Source organism: Triturus cristatus, chromosome 2_1, assembly GCF_964204655.1.
Source record: "Triturus cristatus chromosome 2_1, aTriCri1.1, whole genome shotgun sequence".
In the NCBI taxonomy this organism is placed as follows: Eukaryota; Metazoa; Chordata; class Amphibia; order Caudata; family Salamandridae; genus Triturus; species Triturus cristatus.
Genome location: NC_140581.1, coordinates 369268763 through 369284717, shown reverse-complemented (window position 1 = coordinate 369284717; position 15955 = coordinate 369268763). Strand labels below are relative to the sequence as shown.

General features: G+C 43.6%; 1 protein-coding gene across 4 annotated transcripts in view; it reads right to left on the bottom strand.

Moving 5' to 3' along the window:
- The window catches only part of DDX4 (DEAD-box helicase 4), a 1682862-nt gene that overhangs the window by 90094 nt on the left and 1576813 nt on the right, over positions 1–15955 (bottom strand). For all 4 annotated transcript variants that reach the window (XM_085631316.1, XM_085631317.1, XM_085631319.1 and 1 more), the window contains one exon: positions 14011–14110. In XM_085631316.1, the coding sequence (XP_085487442.1) occupies positions 14011–14110 (100 nt within the window). The remainder of the gene's footprint in view (positions 1–14010; positions 14111–15955) is intronic.

Below are 15955 nucleotides of genomic sequence, written 5' to 3'. Positions count from 1 at the left end.
TGTGTGCCCCAGGCATGTCTCATTCCTTTCAGCCCACCCTGCCCCAATACACTAAAGGCTGTCTGGGGAGGTGCTAGCACCTCCCCAAGCAGGAAACCTATTGTCCAGGCCTCCCTGGCTGGGATCACTCCCAGCTGCAGGAGGTCAGACTTGTGTCGTGGCAGCAGCATCCATTTTGTGATGCTGAGGCTTTGGTCAGAGGCTAACAGTTGAAGTATGATTTTAACATGTCTTTCCCTCTAGAAGGGGGGAATAATATTCTCATGTCCAGAAATGGCATGGGGGTATTATTCCCTAGTGTTAGACACCTTACACGACATGTTTTGATAAAGCCAAACCATAGTTACCATAACCGTCTAAGATTATAAGGCACTTTAAGAGTATATGGTAGGCTATATCATAGAACAGCTATAAGGACAAGGTTCCGAAAGCTGCAGACAGGCTCAGCTCATGCTAGAGCACCATCTCACATGTTACCAAGCACTCTGCCTCCAGGATTGTCAAGGCCTGCCATAGGAGTGACTAATAGGTACACATGTGTCTATATGTAAGTTAGGTATAGGAATACTACACCTAAGCAAGGGGTGATTACACGACCTTGCCCCAGCTGAGTGATCAGCCAGTTGTGTCAAAATGGAAGGCCAGGCCAGGGGTGGCATAATACATGCTGCAGCCCCTGGTAGGCCTAGGGTACACCTATGCCCTGGGTACCTAGGGTACACTGTACAGGGGCCAATAAGGTGATCCTATCCAAATGGGTTATGCACCTAAAGTACATAGTATTAATTTAGAGAGAGAACAGCAGGGCTGTGGGTCTGATTAGCAGGCCCACAGCCACATCTAAGTCGAAAACCAGTAAAGCAAAAGCAAAAAGTGGGGGTGAACATAGAAAGCAGACCCTACTCTCCTACAAGGGAGTATTATTAGTTAGATTGGTTTCATTTTCCCCTTTTCTCCCTGACCTGCTGGAAAATTATTTTGTACAAAGGGGGTCCCAGTATTTTCTGCATTGCAATCACGGTTCTTTAACTGTGTGACTAGAGTGCCCATTTTTGGTTTTTTTGGGAATCTTTTAGTGTATGACACCTTGATTGGACCAATATATACAGTAATTGGCTAGGAAAAAGTATTCCTTTTTCTTTAAAAAAATTATTTTATATTATTCACAAAATGTTTTTTTTTCTTCTTCTTGCACATTGGTTTGGTGGAGGTTATACTTCTTGTAACTTTTTTCTCTGAATGGAGGGCCTCAAAACCTTTGGATTTTCTGATGATGATTTCACTGCACTGATTGGTAGGTCAATTACAGGTGATAATGTGACCTCTATACAATCTAGTGACAGTGGAGAATGGAACAATCTACTAAATCTAAGAAAGAAACAAACGTATGGAGTCGCATGCTCACTATATGCTCGAATACTTACGATCAGGAGTTATTCCTTCTGGTTTAAGGGTACGGAATGTCCCTGCACTGTTTGTAGAAGTCCGTAAGTTCCTGGAGCGGTGGTCCCTTATTGCGAACCGCTGCTCCAGGGACTGGATGATTCTTATAATAGAAACCACTAGAGAAATGATGGAAGTCCTGAGTAAGGAAATTACATCATTGGAAGAAAAACTGAATACTTCTACGGCACTAGAGGAAGCAAAAGCTAGATTGGAAAAAATCAATACCGTTATGAAGGACTTTGAGATATATCTGAATAACAAAAAAACTGATAAATTATAAAAAGATATCAGATGGTACACACAGGAAAAAGCATATCCATACCTTCGCCCCACTTATTATCAGGACCCAAATTACAACCAAGACTATTCGGGTAGGAATAATAATTATCAAAGAAAAACGCAGAATTTTTCTGAAACGTTTTCGTCGGATTCTGACAATGAGGCTAGACAAGATTTAGATGAGGCACAATATGATTTTCACCCCCGTAGAGGTAGACAGATGGGAATACAATCATACCGGGGACAGACACCTTTTTTATCACGGGGTCAATATCGAGAGGAAGAAACAAGAGACGGGTACCGGACAGAGGGGACCAACAACCAATGGCCCCTCAACATCAGCAGCCATATTTGAAAACCCGGAACCAACAATATTGGCGCCAATAGTCAGCATGGTGGAATGTCGAAAGAAAGATGATGTGCTACCAATCTTTAATTTATCATCGACCAGTCTTAACACAGAAGAATGTTCTGTTCTAAGTCGTGGCTTATCCTTTGTCCCGTCCACACGACCAAATCTGTTCAAACTACATGAGGACTTATATACCTTCTTCAGGAAGGTTAGATTGAAGAAATACTTTTTGGATCGACCACCAGAAATCAATAATGAGAACCAGTCGAAGTGTAAACCCCCATCTCAATTCACTCCGACCTTGGAGATGGTTGGCCCAGAAGTACAGATTTTTGAACAGAATGTCAAAGGAGGTTACCAAACTAACCAAACATCTACCATATGTAAGAAACAATCTGTCCCCTATTGAAAATAATGCCTTGCAGAAGATCAAATCTAACAACAATCTTATTGTGAAACCATGTGACAAAGGTGGTGGAATAGTCGTTATGGATAAGAATGACAATGATGATAAAATCCTTAATATGCTAGCTGTTCCCCAACACTATAAAAAAATCGCATCCCAGAGAGCTTCACCATCTGAAAAAGACAATTCAAGAATTAACAACTAGAGCATTGGAGGTTGGTGACATCCGTCAGCAGGAATATCTGTTTCTAAACAAAACCCATCCAAAGACTGCTGCTCTCTATGGGCTTCTCAAAACTCATAAGGATATTCATAATCCACCTATGCGGCCTATTATATCAACTATGGGCTCTAGCACTGAACCCCTCTCTAAGTATGTAGACTCCTTCCTTTGTCCTCTCACCCAGACGTATGCGTCCTTTGTTCGCGACACTGGAGATGTCATCAGCAAACTTGAGGGTAGACCATTCAACCCCATGACTGAAATTCTAGTAACGCTTGACATTGAGGCTTTGTACACCAACATACCTCAATGTCAAGCGTTGCAATCTGTTTCCTCCTTACTTCAGAGGTTTCCTGAGGACAGACCAGATAACTTCATCTTAAATTGCTTGGAAATTGTCCTTTTGAATAATTTTTTTGAATTTGATGGTTCCCTATACCAACAAGTTAAGGGCACCAGCATGGGTGCTTCGGTTGCTCCAAGTGTTGCCAACACCTATATGGGTGAATGGGAAATCAAGCATGTGTTCAATGAGGCGGCCCCCTTCTCTGACAATGTAGAGAGTTGGAGACGCTTCATTGACTACATCTTTTTTATTTGGAAGGGTGACAATGAATCTCTGAATGAATACATCTTATGGTTGAATGCAAGTGATGATAATTTGAATTTTACAGTGAAGAGTAGTGTCCACTCTGTGGAATTCCTGGACATCCTGATTTCGGGATCCAATCATATCCTAGAGGTCAGTCTATTCAGGAAACCCACTGCAAAAAATACGATTCTACAGTACCAGAGCTATCACCCTAACATCCAAAAGGACTCTATTCCATTTGGAGAGTTCCTACGGGTAAGAAGAAATTGTACAAACATGTTGGACTTTCATGCTCATGGTGATGCCCTTAGATCAAGACTCTTAGCAAGAGGTTAGCCAAAGAGGTTAGTGCGTCACGCATATAAGAGGGCTAAGTATTATAATCGTGATGCCTTATTTATTGGAGGGAACGAAACGCACCTCTAAAGAACAAGTGGTATGTGTGATTAATCACTCCCCCTTTAATTTCAAGATTAAAAACATCATCCAGAAAAACTGGAAAATCTTGAATACTGATGAAACCCAGCTAGAGCAACCTTTGGTAGCTTACCGCAGAAATCGCAATCTTCGCGATATATTAGTACATACACGATCAAGCTTAAACAATACTGTGCGTCAAACTACTTTAACGGGTTTACCAGCCATAATGCGAAACCATACCTGTGGTTCCTGTCACGCTTGCAACACTGCTTTAGTTACAGACGTATTTGTGTACCAGGGACATACTGCCAAATTGAACGATCTCACAAACTGTATAAGTCGTAACGTCATCTATATCCTCCTAGGTCCTTGTAATCTAGCTTACATAGGAGAAACAGCGCGTGAGTTTAGGGTACGTTTTAGCGAACATAAATCTGCGATCCGTACTTGTAAGGCCTCTGCTCCTCTTGTCCAACACTTTTGTACTCGACGTCACACTGAACAAGACATTAAATGGTGCATTCTGGAGAAAGTGAAGGGCCAAGTAGGGGTTCCTATGGAAACCCTGCGCAAAAGGAGAGAGACTTTCTGGATTTTACTTTTGACAGTGTGAAACATGGCCTTAATGAGGAAATTCAATGGAATATCACCCGATCTTGGTAAATGTTTATGTAGATATTCTCCCCCTCAACCCTGGACGCTAGGCTTGTCTATATCTATTGGTTTCCGATATATTCTGTTAGGAATCTGATTGAGGGATTTACCGTTAGTAGCTATATAATCTGGACAACGCACGGTTACCTCTTCATGAGATTTGGGACCTATTGTAATTATTACTTGATACTCTCCCTGTATGTCCAATTAGGAATAGCTCTAATGAGTTTTCTAAATGAGCTAACTTTTCTTTATGTTGGGCTTCCCCTTTTTTTTGGGGGGGGTTTTTTGGAATTCATATCTTAAGACAATATGACGATTCATCTTTGGATCTGATTGTTCGTAGCTACAGTCTTGCAAAACAATGTTCACTTGGCTACAGTGTCTGCCTATAAGAAAGTCTAATCTATTATATTAAAAAAGGTTTTTTCTTTTTCTTTGTTCTTTCTGAGTGAGCATATGGATTATCAACTCAGATGGGGACACACACATATATACAGCTGGGTGTACACCATGGTGTTGAGTCTGGCTGTAATTAAATGGCTTTACGTAGATAGTTCCTGTCGTATATGACTGTCAAGAAAAATCATGCTCTTACTCGAAAGACTCTATATTCTGTTCACAGATTTTATAAACAGATGACCACACATAGACTACACGCATACGGTAGTAATGGAATTAGTTAGCTTTGAGACGTTCCTTTCCGTGACAGTTCGTAAATGCACTTATTAGTATAGTATAGCAGGTTGAGTTATACATACCTCCTCGGGTTATGTATTTTAGATAGAAGTCTCTTTGGGAACTTAGAAATTAGGCTCAATGATTTGTAGTATACTGTTCCAAGATGGCGTCCTGTAGTAGCGGTACCTTGTTAGTCCCCTTTTCTCTATCTTGGATGACCTGACACACGCCACTACAAGATGGCGCTGACAAAAAAATCACATTTCTGTAACTAAGAACCGTTTTGCCAGGAAGTCATGGCCTTCATATAGACCTTTCTCGCTTAATATAGGCATGTTACTATTACTTACACTCTAGAAAACCTCGTCTTTGTATGGTATGCAAATCAAGTCGGACTAATGCGGCCTCTGTTGATATAACATTAAAGCATATATTATACCTTTCAAAGCTTCGATTAGCGTAAATTTGTTAGTCCCTTTTTAGTGACTGCCTCATTCACAGGTGATACGGTTTTGACAATCTTGATTACGGAGGGAGGAGTATAAGTAGATACACGCATTTGGGTGTAGGCTCACTTCCTGACGGCAGGACGATCTGAGAACGCCTACGTGTGATTGAAGGACTTAGATGTTTTGAGCACTGGTGAGTTAGGAGTAAAAATCTTGAATTGTTGTTTTTTTTAAACTGGGGTGATTTGGATCTCTTTGCTCCTTTATTCCTTGTCAGTACTCCAATCTAGCGCTTGCTTTACCATTACCTTTGGCTAGTTGGGTACCAGGTTTCATTTAAAAGTTAAGCATTGTAACTTTCCACCAAACGAAGGTAGGCTTAGACCTATATAGAATGGTGGTAAAAATCCGGTTTCTATCTAAAGTGTATTTACTTTTAAAGAAAAGGGTGCGTTTTGACATACCTCCTTATATTCGTCTTTACTATTCTAGTAATGCATAGGTATGATCTTGGGTGTCCTTTGATTTTACTATTGGTCCCATGCTTTGGGACACAGACTCTATATATGGGTCATTAAGATTAATTGACCTTTATCCTTTTGGCTGTCTCTTTGTATCCCTTTTGTCATAGGGACACCATAAAGAATTACAACAGCGTGTTTCTGTACTTTTGAGACTCTGCCTTTATCTGGTTTTGGATGGAAAAGATAAACCTTGGTGATCTTTAAGCAAATTTACTTCTTAAAGGAATTTACAATCATTTAAATCTGGTGATAGTATGCAACAATTTGTAAATAGGAGACAGACTATGATGCAGTATATTTTAACTTCCTCTCACAGATATATGGAGCACTACGGAATCATTGTTGGATGTATCCTAGCCTCACACTACATTTAGTGGGACTTAGAGTCTAAACATTATTGGTATGTAAACTCTATGTGGATATAATAATAAAAAGATCTAGCCGTACCTAAATAGAGAACTTGGAGTGACAATTAAAAAATGCAATAATCTTGATTTAGGTTTTTTTCTGCCTTAAACTTCATTAGGACATCTACAGATAAAGAGATAAAAAAGAGGAAGAAATTATACTGTGATTACGTCTTACAGCACAAACAGCAGGCTTCGTAGGTTGATATTGTTTCCCTAAAGAGTAAGTATCCTTCTTTATTTTATTTATAGGACTACTACAAAACAACAGGATTTCTTTGTATGGATTCATACCTTTCTGGTCAGAGTAGAGTACTATAGGGATTATTTCCACTCACACATTTTTTTCTTTTAATCTCAGCCAAAGGTAACTCTCTTTGATTAGAAATTGTATTTCATATTGCACTAATTTGCGTGTTGACCCTCTCAAACTATCTCTGCTTTCTTTAGTATTTTTCCTTTTCTTCATCCTTACTTTAATGCTCTGTTGTATAAATTGGCCCAACCGGTGTCTTATTATAGCACACAGTATTATCAATAATAATGTTTAGAGATTAGTGACTAATTTGTCATTTGTATGTAAAAAAAAATTTCTTTAGATACCCCAGGTTTTGAGAACTTGCGCTAAGAGAAGTAGCTGGTCCTGAAGAAGGTGGTTTCCACGTTTCCTTTTACCACCGAAACGCGTTGACCAAATCTCCTTGTAGATCCTACAAATTTTGTAGCAGCTCCCTTTTTTGGGGGCCATCAGGACTACCTTATCACTCATTATGTGTTAAGTGGTAAAACTACTGAGATATATGTGCAAGGAATGTCTGATATGTGTCTGTATGAATAAAGTTTGTATGTGCAGTGTTCTTTTCCCTGGGTTTTGTTTTCTTTTTTGTCATGAATCGAAATAATACCTTTGTCTTAACGAACTGACATGAATAATGTGTAAAGTATAGTGAAGACGTTTATTTATGAAAAATTGATTTATGTGTTCAAAATTGATTATATTTTTATATAGAAAAAATGAAAATATAAAAATACGAAAAATAAAAATATTAAGAATACATTTTTGTGTTTTTTGTGTGCTAGCTCATATATAGATAATTGTTTTTTAGGTCAAGAGGGAGTATTAGTTAGATTGGTTTCATTTTCCCCTTTTCTCCCTGACCTGCTGGAAAATTATTTTGTACAAAGGGGGTCCCAGTATTTTCTGCATTCCAATATCGGACGTAACCTGCCGTCCTTTTTCGGAATCAGGAAATACCGGGAGTGGCATCCCTGACCCCTTTCCTGCTCTGGAACCACCTCTATCGCACCTTTCTGAAACAACTTCAGGACTTCCTCCTGCAGGAGAAGACGGTGGTCCTCCGAGCAAGCTCCTTGGCAAGGAGGGTAATTTGGAGGGAATTCCCGAAAGGGAAGGGCGTACCCATTTTCTACAAGATCTAGAACCCAGAGATCTGTAGTTACAGATTCCCAATCTTGCAGAAAATGGGTAAGCCGGCCCCCCACAGGACCAGCATGATCCGGAATGTCGAATCTAGGGCTGCTTTGCAGTGGTGGGAGGGGCTGAGGAGGAGGAAGAGGAGGAGGAGAGCTGATGTGAGCCACGTGTGCGACCCCTAACTTCCTCTGTAACCTCTCGACGAGGAACCTTGCTGCTGCTGCTGGGACGGTCTATAGGAGCGAAAAGTCGCCTTTCCAAAGCCCCTATATCTTTTAAAAACACCTCTTGGCTGGGATTGAAGGCCCAACGACCTAGTCGTAGCCTTACTCTCCTTGAAGCGTTCGAGAGCAGCATCCGCCTTCTTCCCGAACAAGCCAGACCCATCAAAAGGCAAGTCTAATAAGGTCGACTGCACATACGAGGAAAATTCAGAGGACTTTAGCCATGCACCCCTCCTGGTGGCAACAGAAGACCCCATGACTCTGGCAACTGAGTCTGCCGTGTCCAGTCCACTCTGAATGACTTGTCGAGCAGCCGCCTGGGCATCAGTCAGAACTTCATTGAAGCCAGCCCTATCCTCCTCCGACAGCTTTGGCGCAATCTTCTTCGCCGAATCCATTAGCGCATGGATATAGCTCCCCAATAAACACGTTGCATTCGTGGACTTGAGAGCCATGCTGGCTGATGAAAAGACCTTTTTGGCCTCTCTGTCCCCTGGAACCTGAGGAAAGGCCCCCTTTGACCTTCCCGAACAAGCCGCCTGGACCACCAAGCTCTCAGGCGAAGGGTGCGAAGTCAGAAATTCAGGATCCCCTGGAGCCACTCTATATCTCCTTGCGACTGCCCTGGAAACCGCAGGAGCTGAAAAAGGCTTGCGCCATACCTCCAGCACAGGCTCCATAATAGCCTCATTGAAGGGTAACAAAGGCTCCGAGACCGCTGTAGGTGAATGCAGCACCTCAGTAAGTAAATTAGGCCTGAACTCCGCGGACGGCAACTGTAGGTCCAACAACTCTGCAGCTTTTCTGATGACCGCATGATACGGCGCTGCATCTTTAGAGGGCTCATCCGATGGTGGAGTGATTTCCCACTCTGGAGACAAATCCAGTCCACTTGCCTCCTTCAGTTCTTCGAACACCTCATCAGATTCGACTAACTCTCCCTCTTCAGCCTCTTCCAACAGAAAGCGTCTCTCATCCACCACTCTCTGTGCTTCCCTCCTGGAACGAATCCGCGGCGTCGTGTTCGAATCCGACGGCGCCGGCAGCGGCGTCGAACACGGATTCGCTGGAGCAGCCGGCGTCGAACGAAGACGAGTCGGCGCCGGTGAAGAGGGAAGCGGCGTCTATGTTCTCGGCGCCGGTAGCTGCCAAGACGGCGTCGCCGGAAAGAATGGCATGAACGGAGCTGGAGGGTAGACCTGCGGCACTCCCAAATTGAAAGTTATCGGACCCACAGGTGCACCAGAGGTGTACATGGCCCTTGAAAACACCCCGTACATCGCATTTAGATAATGCGAGGGGTCTTGTCCTGGACCAGGAAATGCAGGATACTGGTCAGGCAACACCGGACTCGGGCCTGGCTGCGCCGACGGTGGAACAAGCGGTGTCACAGTCTCACCCGGAGGCTGAAGATCCTCGGCCGGAGCCGGAGAATCAGCTGGAGCCGGAGATGGAACCGGCGTCGGGGACGATACCGGCACTGGAGATTCAGCCGGAGCCGGCGAAGTCACCGGAGATGAAGGACCTGGAGGCGAAGCCGGGACCGGAGAAGGAGACACTGACTCCCTCCGACGTCGAGTAGGCGACTTCGACGCCGTACCTTTGTCGGAGTGATGATGTGAAGAATGACTCCTCTTTTTCTTATGCTTCTTACTTTTCGAAGCATGCCCCGAAGTCGACTTGGACGCCGACCTCGACCTGGATCCAGACCTCCTCCTTCCTTTCTTCTTCATCCGAGCGATGAAGAGCTTCGCTGCTCTCTCCTTGAGAGCCTTCGAGTTCATCTTGCGGCAGCTGGAACAACCACCCACATCGTGGTCGGATGAAAGGCACCAAACACAGTCCTCGTGTGGGTCGGTAATAGACATGTGCTTGGCACATTCTCGACAGGGCTTGAAACCCGACTTCCTTGTCGACATTTTCGAAGAAAGACAGAGAATTCTCAGAATAAACACAAAGTAACAGGTAAAGCTACTAGTAACGATTCCCGAAATCCGTTGGCGTCGTCGGCGCGGAAAAAAGGGAACGGACGTCATCACGCCGACGAGGTCTTCTTATGGAGCCGGTGACGTCAGCGGAGTCGCGAGCGGAGCCGTGTCTCTGTGACGTAGTCTTCGACCCCATCGGCGTGGACTGCTACAAAAGTTTCCGAATGTTGCTGGCGCAGGGGATATTCACAAGGTGAGGAATCCACTGGCAGATGTATCCATCAGAAATATATAACGTTGTGCCACAATAGACTGAGTGGTCTGACCACACAGAGCATCGCTGGCCCACATTTACTGCAGGACCGCCGGTACCTACAAAGCCAGCGCCTGCATGGCCTTCAGTGTCAAGGTCCTAAAATCTGAACACGACTCCGAGCCATGGGCACACTCAAAATACGAAGACAACCAATAGAAGGAATCGGAACGCACCTATTAATGCAGTATAAAAACATTAAATAAGCAGAAAACTAAACCTAAAAGGAAATAAATATGTAAAATGGATTTGTTAGCAACAAGCGCATGCAACAACACTTGTGAAACAAAACACAATTGATCACAAGTCTGCCTCAAGAAGTAACCGCCATGATTTCCCAAGGACTTGAAAAACACAATGAAAATAGATACTTACACAAAAAGAAAGGTAGCATATAACTGCCAGACAGATGCAAAAGGCATTGTGGGAGAATAACACAAAGAATTTCTTATTAAGCCTAAAAACTCCACCAGAAATTGTATGACCGAAAACAGGTAAGGAAATTGTAGCTTGAAGTCTCCATCGGATTGGTTCCGACGCTGCCCATCACACAGCATAAGATACAGAGTTCACCCCATATGTTCTGAAAATGAACAAATGATTACACCCTCCACAATGGGAAAGGCAACTAACTTGTGTCTTCCAAAGAATACACCATAGACTCTGAGTTCAAGCACAATTTTCCAAAAAGTGAAGCTCATATAATTAAAATGTAGATATGCAGTCCGCTCAGAAGGAGAAAACAACCAACACCATAAAAACACATAGGCCAAGAGGACTTTAATGAAGGGTGAACCACAAGAACATGTATTCAAAAGAGTATATGCATAGCCATAAAAAATATGCACACCACAAGAGCAGTGAGGACATCCTACGCTGAATACTCTAACGAGTAAAGACCAGAGCATCCCTACATACCAGACTTACCACTGGCATACGAACATATCCCTATGAGTGACAAAGAAAGGTCGAAACCATGCACATTTTAGCATACTGAACTGCTTCAAAGAAGCTTGCGCCAGAAAATCTTCCCTACAAGACACGTCTCTTGACAATAACTTCTGGAGCACAAAGTTTATCCTCAGAGGCCAAGTAACAAAGGGAAACCTCCCTCGGTCATCTAAATCAATACCTGCATAAAAAAGGGAAAAAAAAGGTACTGAAAATAAACATCTGCTCTCACAGGACAACAAGTGGTCAAAAAAACAACGGACATGTAAAATGCCATTAACAAAGCTTACTCGCTTTGAAATAAAGAGCCTACATCTCAAGTATAAAGATAAGTTACACCAGTAACAAACAACGAAAATCTAGGACTCTTAAGACCTCAGTCTTTCACAGAAGCGAGTTAACGCTGCATCAGCTTGACTGCCAGAAAGATGGGCACCATCCAATGGCATGTTGACTATAGTCGACTGACAGCCTCCAAGAAACCCGAAGTTGCCAACCAAGCCCGGTGCCTTAATGCCACTGCCGATGCCATATCGCGACCTACAGAGTCCGCAGTGTCCATACCACAGCTTATGATAAGCCTAGCAGCCTGCTGACCGCCTTTAATCAAATCGCCAATCTCCGAGTGGATATTATCCGGAAGAGATGGTAACACATTCTGTAGCAAATCCCATAAAGCATGGGAATATCGCCCCAGCACGCAAGATATTTTTGTGGATCTCAAGGCTGAGCTTCCCAAAGAAAAGAAGTGTTTACCACATGCATCATGAGTCATTGACTCGTTACCTACTGGAGTCTTAGAAACATAATCTACATCCTGCAAAGAAGTTGCAACCTGAGTCACCAAGCTACAGGTGGAAGAGTATATATGAATACAAACTGGGTCCCCAGGTGCCGGCAGTTGTCTATGTGCAATATCTCGGTCAACTGATGCACCGACTCAGGCTTGGCCTAAGCACTAATTAAACATCTTAAAGGGCCTCCCCAAATGGAAGAACAGGTTTTTCCCCTGTCTGTCCCTGAAAAAGGACATCGATCAAAGGGTCTGTGGACCTATGTACCGGAGGAAGTGACAAGTTTAAAACTGTAGCCACTTTCCTTAGCATGTCTGCAAAAGGAACTTGCCTCCATAGCAAGGCCAGGGGGAGAAAGCAACCCTGAAGCTAGAGAATAATCCAGACCACTGGCCTCTCCCAGAGCAGACAACCAGCTCTCCTTCATCTGAGGCACACAAATCTCAGGAATGGGCTGAAAGGACCCTACCCCAATCGACACCGGTTGTCTTTCCACAACCTCTTTCTGTGAAGGATTCAAAACATGCCTATCCCCCTCATTCTGAATAGACGACTCTGCATCCAATGTCGTACGACACCTACACGGTGGAGAAGTAACTTTGACCGATGCTGCCGTCAGTATCGGAGTCGGCTGATCGAAGTCCGATATCGTAGATCAAGATCCCAAAGGAATGTGGTCCTGCACCAAGGCAGCGCCAACCAACGTCAGCCCATCGACTACATGGCTCAACTGTCACCGAGGGCAAACCCTCTGACAGCGCCCCTCTCACCTCCTTGGGGCCTAAATGCGCTCCAGAGGGAGATGGGGTCCCAAAGATGATGTGCAAGGAATTATAATATTCCCTCATCTGAGCCATCAACAGAACGGCTCCCGGAAACATGGGGAGACGCTGTGCGGAGTCTCGTACGGCCTCTTCAACTGTCGAGCAGGAGCCACAGGAGACAGTCTCCATGTGGTGAAGTCTGAGGATGCCGTGATTTCAACTGCCCCATACCTTTTGACTTCCCCAGTGAACGATGTCCTCCAGACCGGCTTCGGCTCCTAGATCGACCCCGCTTTTCCCGAGACTGAGGCTGGGAAGCCTCTGAGGATCGTGACACACGTGCTACCATCAACTTCAAATGTTGCTGCTTTAACAACTTTGATTTTAGTTTCTGGCAGGAGCCACAATCCTCAGCGTCGTGGTGCTCGCCTAAACACCACATACAAATTGTATGCGAGTCCGTCACCGACATATGTCAGCTACAAGACCCACAAGGTTTGAAACCTGTAGACATCTAGGCAAAAGGCACACTGTTCCACCGACAGTGTCCAACCAAGTCAAGAAAAAAAATCTACCCGAGGAACCGCATCTCCGTATCCACGTTACAGCGCAGAAAAGAAGAAACTGACGTTCGCGCGCTGGAGGGGACTTATATGGCTCCACTGACGTCATGACCAGAATCGGCGTCATTGCGGAACCGTACAACGCTGTCGCCCGGTGCGCAGAGGTACTGCTTAAAAATTTACGGATTCAGACTGGAGCCTGGGTAGAATTTAAAAGTTAAGTAATCTGTGGCTAGATGTCTATCAGGTACAGTTGTTCATGTAACCAAGTTTATAATTTCCTACCAGTTATCAGGTTGACCTCTTACCTTTTCACTTTTCCCTTCATTCAACTTTAATTTCCTTATTTCAAATACGTTTGAGTAAAAACTCATCCTGGTTAGTCACTCTTCTAACGGACATTCACCTTGAAGTTTGCACCTTGTTTTTAACCAGTAAACTCAGCTAATCTTGCCTGTCCATTATTTTTCTCTTTCAGAACACAAACAGTAGCAATTTTATCAACTGTAGCACAATCTTGTCTTTAATTGCTCAAGCTATGAATATTCCTAAGACAAATGACACCAATGTAAACTTTCAACATAAAAATTAACAGATGGTCTCACCCATGAATACTTGTTGCCAATACATTCTCTTGACAAAGTAGTGTGGTGAGATAATCAGCTCTTTTTTTTGTTTTCACAAAAATCATGGTCCTTTCTGTTCCTATAAAGTAAAAGATTAAAAAAGTTAACCTAAATATATACCAAAATAAACTGCACCAAATGTGCGATGAAGGGAGTCAACACAAAAATATGAGCAGGGAAGGCAACAAGTTACTTACTGTGAGGAAATAGGGTGCATTATATGGTGTGGTTGTGCAACCTCACTGTGTAACATGCTTAGCTACCCCTTTAAGGCCCTTGGGTTTCTACTGTCAAATGCTCAGCTCAATCCTGGATAGATGTGGCACTAAATAAGGCTTACACAGAGGAATTTGAACAGCACTAAAATTGGAGAAGAAATGGACAAGATACTCTGGAAATTGGACACCAATTTATAAAAACAGGTTATATTTTGTGAAGATCTACACACCAAAACGAAAAAGATCCACCTTGGGCTCAGGAATCATAGATTTTACAAAAATAATACATAAGCACAATTTTTCACTCAACCACGAACAAGCCATGGCAAAGTCAACAAACTGGACATTCAAACTATTTCAAGAAAACTTAGATAAGTGTCAATGTGGTCGGTTAGAAGTACTTGGGGTGACCAACTCTGACAAGGAGCTAGTCAGGAGGACCAGCAAGGTCCTCAAGAACAGTTACCTTTACAGGAGAAGCAGTACTGCCACAGTTCCAGGTACTTTACAACATTAAAGATTAAGGCATTAGACCAAGAGTCACTACACCTTTACAGTGTCCCTGAGTAACTGTCACAATCAAAATTCCAACGTGTGCACACAGTATAAACACCTGCTGCCAAGGTGTAGACCTAAAATAAAGGCATGCACATTTTTACCAAATAGAGGTGTACCACAATGAATAACAATAATGAGCAATTCATAAACAATTTCCAGAGTACATTCAATTCTTCTCTTTATTTTCTTATTCCTCTAAAACCTGTCACAAGTTTACAGCAGAAATCGCCAATGCGTTTTGTCCCAAACAATGGACTTCTTCAGGGCTAAATAGGTCCCAGTGTTTATATTGTGGATTGTAGCCCTAGAGAGCAACACAATTCATAGTCCCAAAAAAATAACAGCAAATAAAGACCCGAGTCGGAGGTCATTAACCCCCCCAAGGGTGAAAAAGCAGGAAATTAATCATCCACTGGCATATTTATACCAGTGTTCAGTTGTTACCGGATAGAAGGAATATGCTACTTACCAGTATGCATCTGTTCTTGGCATGTAGAGCTGCAGAGTCACACACTGAGGATAAGATCGCCATCTGGTGTTGGGCTCGGATGATTGCAGGTTGTTGTTGTCTTCGGAAGAAGCCTTTGGTCACGAGGATGGTGACTCCTCCCCTGGACAACAGTGCGCATGGGCATCCACTCCATCGTCAGATTGTTTTTCGCCATGATGGGAAAAGATGGAGTGTATAGAAATGAAAGAAAGGATGTCCATGTGTAATGTCTAAGTAAGACGGATGCTGGAACAGATACAGGTCCCGGGGAGGCGGGCGGGCGGGCGTGTGTGACTCTGCAGCTCTACATGCCAAGAACAGATGCATACTGGTAGGTAGCATATTCCGTTCGAGGCATATGAGCTGCAGATCACACACTGAGGATAGATTATACAGCAGTGCTTCCCCTTAGCGGTGGTCGCCTATATCCGTTGCAGCAGCTTGAAATAAAGTTTTTAGGACAGCCTGGCCCACGGAGGCCTGTTGTTTGGCCTGCACGTCAACACAATAGTGTTTAGTGAAGGTATGCGTGGTAGACCACGTGGCTGCCTTGCAAATGTCTTCTAAGGGAATGTTACCTAAGAAGGCCATAGAAGCCCCTATTTTACGCGTGGAGTGCGCCCTAGGGGGAACTGTAAGTGTACGTTTAGCCTTGAGG